Genomic DNA, 11540 nt, shown 5'->3' on the forward strand with positions numbered 1-11540 from the left:
GCTGCTTTAGAGTATTGGAAGAATCACAATTTCCTTTTGTTTCTTTGCTGACCTCTTCTTAAGACTATTATTTATAGCTTTATATTGTCTTGGTTGAAAATATAGTGCTGGAACAGTTTCATTCTTCCAAACTTTCCTTTTTGGAAGCTAGCAGACTTTGGAAAGATGTGCAGTATTTCATGTGAGTAGTCCATGCTGCCTGTGCTGTATCTCTGTCGCTGATTCAAGAGCATGTTGCCAGGTACCTCCTTCTGTAAGCATTCCATTCCCTGGGAAAACAGCTTTTTATCTGTTAATACTCAAGTACAAGAGTGGACTTCATCTAATTTTTATGTCCTGTTGAGAAATTATCTTCTGATTGAGGTTCTTGGCTGGAATAATTTGTAGAGATTAAGGCGGTATCTGTGTTTTTGGTATGTGTGGGCTAGGACTAACCCTGCCTTGGCTACATTAAGAATCTTGTGAAAAGTGATGTAGATTGTAAAATGAAATGTAAGCTGTCATCCCTTTACTGCTTGGAGTATAATTGAAATAAATGAACTTTAAAAATGCAACTTTTCCCCTTTTGTGAATCATGAATAATTTGGTAGCATATTCCCAGTTCTGAGCAATAGTTTCTGCTTTCAGCATCTGAAACAAAATAATTGAGCTCCTGAGCAGCTGAAATGAAATTCAGAAGATTGGGTTAATGCTAACGAAGAGCATCGGTAGTGCCCATTTGGATAATGTAACATTAAAGTGCTAGCTGTTACTTAATGTGGCTATCAAAGCATGTTGAAGTTATCTTTTCTGATTTTTGTGAAATAATTTCCCCTCCTTCAGGACACACCAATATGAATTGTTGTTAGATTGACTTTCTTATACCACTGTATTTGTGGTTAAAACTTTGGGTGATTTGTGCTAACAAGTTATTTCTCCAACTAATTTCAATCTGTTCTCCAAAGTGTGTACATTGAACTATTTCTCATCATGGCCTGTGGTTTGTAATCATTACTCCTCCTATTTATTAAAAAAAAAAACGACTTTAATTGTGGTAAAATATATGTAACAAATCATTTTAAACATTTTAATTGGACAATTCTTTGACATTAAGTACATTGAAAATACTGTGTAACTTCTACCACTATTTCCAAACTATTTTTATCTTAAATCAAAACTCATACTCATTTAGTAATAACTCCCCATTTCTATCCCCTGCCAGCCTTGGTAATCACTATTCTGTGTTCTGTCTCTATGAAGTAGCTTTTTTGAGTATTTCATATAAAAGAAATCATACAGTATTCGCCCTTTTGTGTCTGGCTTATTCCATTCAACATGATGTCTTCAGTGTTCATGTTGTAGCATGTACCAACACATCTCTTCTTTTTATGACTGAAAAACATCCCATTCTCTGCATATACCACTTTTTGTTTATCCACACATCTCTTGATAGATACCTGGTTGATTCTACCTTTTGGCTATTGTGAATAATGCTGTGAGGAAGATTGGTGAGCAAATAACTGAGTCCCTGCTTTTGCTTCTTTTGGGTATATACCAAGAAGTGGGATTGTGGGATCAAATGGTAATTCTGTGTTTACGTTTTTGAAGAACCGCTGAACTGTTTTACATAGTAGCTACACCATTTCACATTGACACTAAGAATGTAAAAGGGCTCCTATTCTCTTCCTCGCCAGCACGTGTTTTCAGTGTTTTTATTGGTAGTCATTCTAGAGGATGTGAAGTGGTATCTTACTGTGATTTTGATTTGCATTTCCCTAATGGCTAAGAAGTGCTTATTGACAATTGGTACATCTTTGAAAAATGGTCTATTAAAGTCTTTTGCCCATTTTAAAAATTGGATTGTAAGACTTTTTGTTGGTTCTTGGGAGTACTTTATAAATATTCTGGATATTAAATTATTATAAGATACATGGTTTCCAAATATTTTCTCCCATTTTGCAGATTGTCTTTTCACTTCCTTGATAATGTCTTTTGCACAAAAGTTTTTAAATTTTGATGTCCATTTAATCTATTTTTTTCTTTCGTTGTGCTTTTGATATAAAATCTAAAAATCTATTGCCTATTACAAGGTCCTGAAGATATTTCTTTATATTTTCTTGTAACAGTTTTACATTATTAGCTCTCATATTTAGGTTGCTGATCCATTTTTGAATTAACTCTTGTTTATGGTGAGAGGCAGAGGTCTACATTCTTTTGCATGTGGATTTCCAGGTGTCACAGCACCATTTATTGAAGAAACTATTCTTTCCCCGTTCAATGGACTTGGCACTCTTGCTGAAAATTATCTGATCACAGATGTGTGGATTTAACTCTAGACCCTCAATTCTATTCCTTTGTTCTATATGTCAATCCTTATGTCAGTATCGTACTGTCTTAATTACTATAGCTTTGTAGTAAGTTTTGAAATCAGTAAGTGTGTCTTCCAACTTTGTTCTTCTTTTTCAAGATTGTTTGGCTTCATGTAGCCCCTTACAATTCCCTATGAATTTAAGGGTCAGCTTTTCCATTTCTGCAAAAAGACCGCTACAATTTTGATAGGGACTGCATTGAACTTGCAGATTACTTTAGGTAGTGTTGACATCTTAACAATATGGAGTCTTCCAATTCATGATCATGGGATGTATTTCCATTTAGGTCTTTAATTTCTTTCAGCGATGTTTTGTAGTTTTCAGTGTACAGTTTTTTGCCTCCTTGGTTAAATTTATTCCTTGGAATTTTGTTCTTTTAGATGTTATGGTAAATGGAATTACTTTCTTGATTCCTTTTCAGATTGTTCATTATGGTGTATAGCAGCTCAACGGACTTCTGTGTGTTTATCTTGTATCCTGTGACTTTGTGGAATTCCTTTATTAGTTCTAATAGCTTTTTTGTGCATTCTTTGGGATTTTCTATATATGGGATAATGTCATCTGTGAATAGGGATAATTTTACTTCTTCCTTGCCAATTTGGATACCTTTTATTTTTCTGCCTAAATGCTCTGGCCATAATGTCTAGTACAATGTGGAATAATAGTGGTGATAGCAGGCATCCTTGTTACTGATCTTGGGGGAAAGCTTTCAGTGTTTTACCATTGAGTATGATATTTGTTGTGTGTTTTTCATAAATGCTTTTTATGCTGATAAAATTCCTGTCTCTTTGTAGTGTTCTAAGCCTTTTTATCATGAAAGAATATAACAATATCATTCATTAGTGTGGTATGTTTGTTACAGTCGAACACATATCATATTGAAGCATTTTTATTAACCATGGACTATAGTTTACATTATAGTTTATATTCTGTCCCGCATAATTTTGTAAATTATGACAAAATATACAATGTCCTGTATCTGTCACTGCAGTGTCATGCAGGACAATTCCAGTGTCCCGAAAATGCCCTCATATTATCCTCTCCCGTCACTCAGAACCTCTGGTGGCCACTGCTTTATGTCAGTGAGTTCTTCCATTGCTTGAATAATAAGTTCATAGTGGAATAATAGTAAGTCCACTTTAGTCCATTGTTCATTCCCCAATCTTGAGGATTTTGGCATGGTGATGCCCACTCTGCTTCTAATTGAGAGGGAGTTTAGATCCCGTGGGGCAGATGGATGGAACTGTCTTGCTTGCAGTTGCAGACACTCTCTCTTCCTTGGGATGGTCATTGTCCATCATCATCTCTTTGTTAGTTGTCCTGGGTGAGTCCAGTGAACTGGAGAGTAGGTGTTGGAACTCTGCTGAATATCAAATGCCTTTTTTGCGTCAGTTGAAATGATCACCTGTTTTTTTTTTTTTTTTTTATTAATTTTTTTATTTTTTATTGACTTTGTAATAATATTACATTAAAAATATATATGTGAGGTCCCATTCAACCCCACCCCCCCCACCCCCCCCTCTCCCCCCCCCCCAACAACACTCGTTCCCATCATCATGACACATCCATTGGATTTGGTAAGTACATCTTTGGGCACCTCTGCACCTCATATACATTGGTTCACATCATGGCCCATACTCTCCTTTATTCAATCATGTAGGCCCTGTGAGGATTTACAATGTCCGGTGATTACCTCTGAAGCACCATCCAGGGCAGCTCCATGTCCCGAAGACGCCTCCACCTCTCATCTCTTCCTGCCTTTCCCCATACCCTTTGTCCATTATGTCCACTTTTCCCAATCCATGATCACCTGTTTTTATCCCCCTTCATTCTCTTAATGTGGTATGTTTTGAATGATACTTGCATTCCTTAGATAATTCCACTTTGTCATGGTCTATAATTTTTTATCTTTTAAGCTTTATTTACTTTATTTAAAAAATTATTCCCCCCTCCCCCAGATGGTTATCTTGTCTATCTGCTCATTGTTTGCTTGCCTTCTCTAGGATGTACTGGGAACTGAACCCACATGGGAGTTAAGTGCCAAATGGCCTGAGCCACATCCGCTCTCTGCTGGCTGCAGCGTCTGCTGGCTTGTGGTATTTGCTTGTTTCGCATCTAGCTTGTTGCAATGAGTGTGGCATCTAGCTCATTGCACGGTGTTGGCTTGTCTTCTTTAGGAGGCACCAAGACTCAAACCTGGGACCTTCCATGTGGTAGTTGGGCACCCAACTGGTTGAGCTACATTCCCTTCACTCTATAATCTTTTTAATATACTGTTGGATTCAGTTTGCCAGTATTTTGAGGATTTTCACACCTATATTCATAAGCTGTAGTTTTCTTGTGCTTTTTTTTTAAAGATTTTATTTTTTAAAATTTATTTCTCTTCCCTTCCCCCCCCCGCCCCCATTGTCTGTTCTCTGTGTCCAAATCACTGTGTGTTCTTCTGTGTCTGCTTGCATTCTTGTCAGTGGCACTAGAAATCTGTGTCTCTCTTTGTTGCGTCATCTTGCTGCGTCAGCTCTCCGTGTGTGTGGCACCACTCCTGGGCAGGCTGCACTTTTCTCATGTGGGGTAGCTCTCCTTGCAGGGTGCATGTGGGACTCCCCTACGTGGGGGACATTCCTGCATGGCATGGCACTCCTTGTGCACATCAGCACTGCGCATGGGCCAGCTTACCACATGGGTCAGGAGGACCTTGGGTTTGAACCCTGGACTCCTGTATGGTAGGTGGATGCTCTGGCAATTGAACCAAATCCGCTTCCCTCTTAATGCTGTTTTTACTTGGCTTTGGTATCAGAATTATACTCGTCTCATCAAGGATTGGTATTAAATCTTAAATGTTTGGTAGAATTCAGCAGTGAAACCATCTAGTTCTGTATTTCTCTTTATTGGTAGGTTTTGATTACTGCTTCAAACTCTTGTCATAGGTCTGAGATTTTCTGTTTCTTCTTTCAGATTAGGTAATCTGTATGATTTTAGGTAATCTGTATGTTTCTAGGTAATCTGTATATTTCTAGGAATCTCTCCACTTCGTCTAGAGTTTCTAATTTGTTGGCATGTAATTGTTCATTGTAGCCTCTTAAAAGCTCTTTTTATTTCTGTAAAGTCAGTTGTAATAGTCCCACTTTAATTCCAGATTTTAGTTATTTGTGTCCTCTCTGTTTCTTTGTCAGTCTGGCTAAAGGTTTGTCAATTTTATTGATCTTTTCAAAGAACCAAGTTTTGGTTTCGTTGATTCTATTATTTTTCTATTCTCTCTTTCATTTCTCTGCTGTTACCATTACTGTTTCTTCTGATGTTGGGTTTAGTTTGTGCTTCTTCTTCTGGTTTCTTTAGGTGTCAGGTTTGGGTTATTAACTTGTGATCTTCTTTTCTAATATATACACTTAGAGCTGTAAATTTTCTTTTGGGTGCTGCCTTTGCTGTAACCCATGTTTTGGTATGTTTTTTTGTCTTTGTTCATCTCAAGATATTTCCCAATTTTCTTTGTGATTTCTTCTTTGACCCATTAGTTGTGTTATTTCCATGTAATAATACATTTTCCAGTTTTCCTTCTGTTACTGATTTCTAGTCTTATTCCACAGTGGTCCAAAAGGATACTTATCATGATTTCATTATTTTTAAATTAAGATTTGATTTGTGGCTAAACATATGGTCTATCTTGGGTAATGTTCTGTGTGCACTTGAGAAGAGTGTGTATTCTGCTGTTGTTTGGAGTGTTCTTTATATGTCTATTTGGTCAACAGTGTTGTTGAAGTCCTCTATTTACTTATTGGTCATCTTCTTAGATGATCTGTCAAGTATTAGAAGTGGTGTATTGTCTCCAACTATTATATTAGAACTATATATTTGTCCCCCCAATTCTGTCCATTATTGCTTCATATTTTCTGGCTCTGTGCATTTATGTTTATAATTGTTATATCTTCTTTATTTTATATCTTTTTGGTGGATTGAACCTTTCATCAATATATAATATCCTTAGTGTTTTTTGACTTAAACTTTATTTTGACTTTTTTTTCCCTTACAATAATATAGCCATTCTGGATCTCTTTTGATTACTGTTTGCATGTAATATCTTTTTCCACCTTTTTGTTTTCAACATAGTCTTTGTGTCTGTGTACTTAAATTGAGCCTCTTTAGACAGCATATAGGTGGATCATGCCTTTTCATCTAATTTGCCGATCTGTGCCTTTTAATTGGGGAATTTAATCCATTAACATTTAAGGTTATAACTGAGAAGAAAGAATTTACTTCTGCCATTTAACTATTTGTTTTCTCTATCTATGTCTTGTATGTTATTCCTCAATTTCACCATTACTACCTTTTTTGTATTTAGGTTTTTTTTTTTGTAGTGTACCATTTTGATTCCCTCCTTCTTTCCTTTTTTCTTTTCTCTTTTTTTAGTTATTTTCTTAGTGGTCTTTGTAATTACAATGAACATCTTAATCTAGTAACCTAGTTTGACTAGTACCAACTTGGTGTCAGTAGTATAGAAACACTCTATTCCTATATATCTCCTTCCCTCCCCCTTTATTGCTATCATCTTTATATATTGTATGCCAGTTAACATAGATTTATAATGTTATTTTACACATTTGCCTTTTAAATTGTATAGGGGAGAAAAAGCAGTTAAAACTAAAAGGCCTGTAATGGAGAATTTTATATATACCTATGTAGTTACTTTTACTAATTTTTTTTTTTGTACTGGGACCTGGAGATTGAACCTGGGACCTTGTATGTGGGAAGCTGGTGCTCAACCACTGAGCCACATTGGCTTCCCTGAGTTGGTTTTTTTCAGTTGTTTTTTTTTTTTGTTTTTTTTTCAGGAGGCAGAACCAAATGCAGGACCTCCCATGTGGGAGGCACGTGCTCAACACTTGAAGAACATCTGCTCTCTAGTGTCCTTTTATTACAGCCTAAAGTACTCCCTTTGACATTTCTAGTGGGGCAGGTCTTCTAGTAGTTCTCTTTTTTTGTCTTTCTGTAAATGTCTTAATTTCTCTTTCATTTTTAAAGATACTTTTTGCTGGATATAGAATTCTTGGTTGGTAGTTTTCTTTATGGACTTTTAAAAATGAGATCCCACTATGACCCCCATGTTTTCTGATGAGAAATCTGATCTTTTTGGGGATCACTTGTATGTGACAAGTTGCTTTTTTCTTGCTGCTTTCAAAATCCTCCCTTTGTCTTTGGATTTTGACAATTTGACTATAATGTGTCCTGCTTAGACTTCTTTGAGCTTTCTGGATGTGTATATTCTATGTCTTTCATCAGATTTGGCAAGTTTTCTGTCCCTTATTTCTTCAAATACTTTTTCTGCCCCTTTCTCTTTCTCTTGGGACTCCAGTGACCTGAATGCTGGTATGCTTGATGGCGTCCCACAGTTCCCTCAGGTTCTGTTTGTTTTTTTCATTATTTTTTCTTTCTGTCCCTAACACTGGATAATTTTAATTGGCTAGTCTTCAGATTTACTGATCCTTTCTTCTGCCTATTCAAATCTGCTTTGAATTCATCTGAGTTTTTCATTTCAATTACTGTATATTTCAGCTTCAAAATTTCTGTATTTGGTTTTCCTGATAATTTCTACCTTCATTTTGTTTAGACAGTGTTTTCCTAATTTCCTTTAGTTCTTTGTATGTGGATTTCTTTAGCACATTGGACGTATTTACAATAGTTGAGTTGCAGTCTTTGACTAATAGTTCTAATATATGAGCTTCCTCAAGGATGATTTTTGGTAAAATCTTTCTTTGCTGTGAATGGGCCATACTTTCCTATTTTCTTTTGTAGTTTTTTGTTGAGAGCTGAACATTCTGAGTATTATGTTACTGAAACTCTGGAAATATATTTCTCTCACTCTTATGGGTTTGTTAGTTTTGTTTTTTTTGTTTTTTTTGGCTAGGGCTACCAATTTGTGACTTTTCCAAACTATTTTTGTTCCTATTTGGGAAATGGAAGGTGACAAGAGAATAAAAAAAAATAGACACTGCCTCTTTATGACTCCTTTTCCATTTCTTCTTGAGGGGGTTTGGGATAATGGCTGCCCTCGTTATCAACCCCCCAGTGATCTGAAGTAGCTGATCCAAAGCATTGATCAGTGAGTAGACTTGTGATTATTCTTGTGAAACAAATAAACAGTACTTTTTTTTTCTTATGACATGTCCCCTTTTTTCTTTTTAGATAAATACAAATGAAATTACAAGATTTTCAGATTTCCCCTTGTCCAATAAAACATTGAAAGGTAGGTACATGATGATCCTGGGATATGTTTTTGGATTCCTTAATGATTTTTATCAGTGGAAGAGGATTTAGAGAGAGTTTAACTGGAAAAAATCTTATTTTGGCAAATAATTTTGATATTTTGAAAACAACCAACAAAGAAACAATATTCATTTGAGTTTTACCAATTGCTCATTTTCTTCATCCTTTCTAGATGGGTTAAAGAGTGATAGTAAAAAAAAAGAAAAGAAAAAGATGCCTGGCACCTCTGAAAATTAAATGTCACCCAGTTGTGGTAGTTAAAAAAGCAAGGAAACAAACAAAAATGTGACACTCTTCAGAGATTTTCTAAAGTATCATTCTTCTCCCTACCACACTGCCAGGTTTGCAAGAAGCCCAGTACCGTTTGGTAACTGAGATACAGAAGCAGACCATTGGATTGGCTTTGCAAGGTAAAGATGTACTTGGAGCTGCCAAAACTGGATCTGGCAAGACTTTAGCCTTCCTTGTTCCAGTAAGTGTTTAATTTATATTGAGTCAGGTTCTCTACTATACAATTTTACGGTATTCTGTGTCTTTCCTGTGTGCTGCTTGATAGAGATGCAAAGAGATAATTGTGTAAAGACTTGTGTTGGGTTTCCCTGGTTAGAACACAGGCCACATCAGACAGTGTCCATATCTGTCTTGTTCTATACCATAGTCTCCAGGTCCAAGCACAGTGTGGGCACTCAGGCACTTAGAAAGACCTGCCAGTTGCTTTTGCACTTGACACCTGTTCAGAATAAAACTGAAATAGGCTCATTTTAAGGATATTTGGTCATTGAGACTTTTCTGGAATATTAACATTTTTCCTGTCCTTTATAGCAGTGAAATAAGAGAGCCTCTTAAGAATCCACTTAAATTTCAGTTACGCAGTTGGTCTAATTTTTGATTCCTGCAAAATAATTGGCCTAGAAAAAAAATCACATTTTAGTTTTCTGAGTATTGCAAAACTATTTCTTTCTGTTAAATCCTTTTTTTTTTTTAAACATTGTCTTTCTACACTTAGAGATCCCGGTCACAATAATATAGCTGTAGCAGTTACACAGATGAAAGTTATTTTAATCTGGTTTTATGGTGCTGCTTTTTCCTTCCCCATGAGTTGGGAGTAGATGCTTCTGGTGGAGGAAAGGAAAATGAAACAAACAAAATCTTTTCTTTCTGATTGGATGAAACTTTTGACTGGTGTGTCTTCTGCCTGGAAGGTGCCTTTGATATGGAAGGGCAGGTCTGGGGTCAGGGATCAAAAAGCTGACTTATCTAAGGACTTACTGAACATGAATTTGCTGTCTGTTTTTGAGGTGCTGGAAGCTTTATATCGCCTGCAGTGGACGTCAACAGATGGGCTGGGGGTTCTGATAATATCACCCACGAGAGAACTGGCATATCAGACCTTTGAGGTTCTCCGAAAAGTAGGAAAGAATCATGACTTTTCAGCTGGTCTCATCATTGGTGGAAAGGTTTGTCCCTTTGTCCTTGTCCTTCCTCTTTTTTCCTTCTACATTCTGTGTTGGAGCACTGTGGTAGTTGACAAGGAAGAGGTGGAGATTTCACCTCAAACAGGGTGACCACCTAGACAGGGCCTTGTGGGCTGGTAGCACTTTGGTTGGTCACTGTCATCTAGAGTCTGTTTGCCAATTTTGAAGGTCCAGAAAGTCCATTTTGTCAGGGTTTCTGGAATTGTTCGGGCTTTCTGAGACCAGTTTACTCTAGTCAACCTGTATATCTGTTTATTAATATACATTGGGAAGAAAGACAATTTCCTTATGTTGACTAGTTCTTTTTAATAAAGTGTCTTAAGAGATTGATTCAGAACATTGCTTTGTCAGCAGCACAAGAAAGGAAGGTAGAGTAAGAAATGTTTATTTTAGTCTATAGTAAAACCTGCTCAAATTTTGGTCTACCTTATAGTATACCAGGAATGTTTGTATTTGTTAGAGCACAAAAGAAGAAAGAACATCACAAAGCCTCACAAACTCATGTACGTACCCATCACCTGGCTTTAACAAGTAATAACATTCTACAGTTTTTGTTTCTAAAAGGTAGACCGATCAGCATTTTTTTTTTTTTTTTTTTTGAGTGCACAAAGGTCCAGTGAGTGGTGTCTGGCAGCCCTAATAAGAAATCTAGACTTGGAGCACTCATTTGATGATGGTTTCCTTGGCTTTAAAATCCTGGTATGATTAAGAATCTAGAGGAACTCTGAGCTCTTTAAGTTTTCATCAAGGACTTTTATTTAGCCCAAGAATTTGGATGCCCTGCAGAAACAGAAGGGCGAAATTATGTTTATTTCTAGAGTATTTAAACTGCTATGATGAAAAGCCACATGCAGATGGCTTTTATAGTTTCGGTACACAGGCTGCTCAGAGTAATATGTCTGTGCAATCAAAAGAAACAACTGTTTTCAGGATCTGAAACATGAAGCAGAGAGGATCAACCATATAAATATACTTGTTTGCACACCGGGTCGACTTCTTCAACACATGGATGAAACAAGATGTTTTCATGCCACCAATCTCCAAATGTTGGGTGAGTCTCATGAATTTCTAATGAAATATCTTAGACTTATGAGAGAGACCTTACAAATTTTAATGACAGATATGCTATATTGAGTGTTATGATTAAAAACAATCTGAGCAATAACTTGTAAAAAATTTTTTTTGCCCTGTGGCTTCTAAGACCTGAGAGTACAACTAGACTGTCTTGTTGTCATTAAAATTATAGGAATATACATAATCTTAAATATGAAATTAGCCACTTCTGCATTAGGTTCTGCTAAGAGTTAAAAAAATTTTTATAATACTATTTATTTTTAGAGCTATTTTAGGTTTACAGAAAAATTGGACAGGAAGTACAGAGTTCCCATACGCTCCTCCAGTTTCCCCTATTATTGACATCTTGCATTAGTATTGTACATCTGTTACATTTGATGAACCA

At 36.2% G+C, this 11540-nt stretch overlaps 1 protein-coding gene across 1 annotated transcript in view; it reads left to right on the forward strand.

The window, feature by feature from the left end:
• The window catches only part of DDX10 (DEAD-box helicase 10), a 366232-nt gene that overhangs the window by 16078 nt on the left and 338614 nt on the right, over window positions 1-11540 (forward strand). The window contains exons 2-5 of the mRNA XM_058289407.2: window positions 8526-8586; window positions 8948-9078; window positions 9905-10063; window positions 11012-11132. Of these exons, the coding sequence (XP_058145390.1) occupies window positions 8526-8586; window positions 8948-9078; window positions 9905-10063; window positions 11012-11132 (472 nt within the window). The remainder of the gene's footprint in view (window positions 1-8525; window positions 8587-8947; window positions 9079-9904; window positions 10064-11011; window positions 11133-11540) is intronic.

This window comes from Dasypus novemcinctus, chromosome 27 (assembly GCF_030445035.2).
Source record: "Dasypus novemcinctus isolate mDasNov1 chromosome 27, mDasNov1.1.hap2, whole genome shotgun sequence".
In the NCBI taxonomy this organism is placed as follows: Eukaryota; Metazoa; Chordata; class Mammalia; order Cingulata; family Dasypodidae; genus Dasypus; species Dasypus novemcinctus.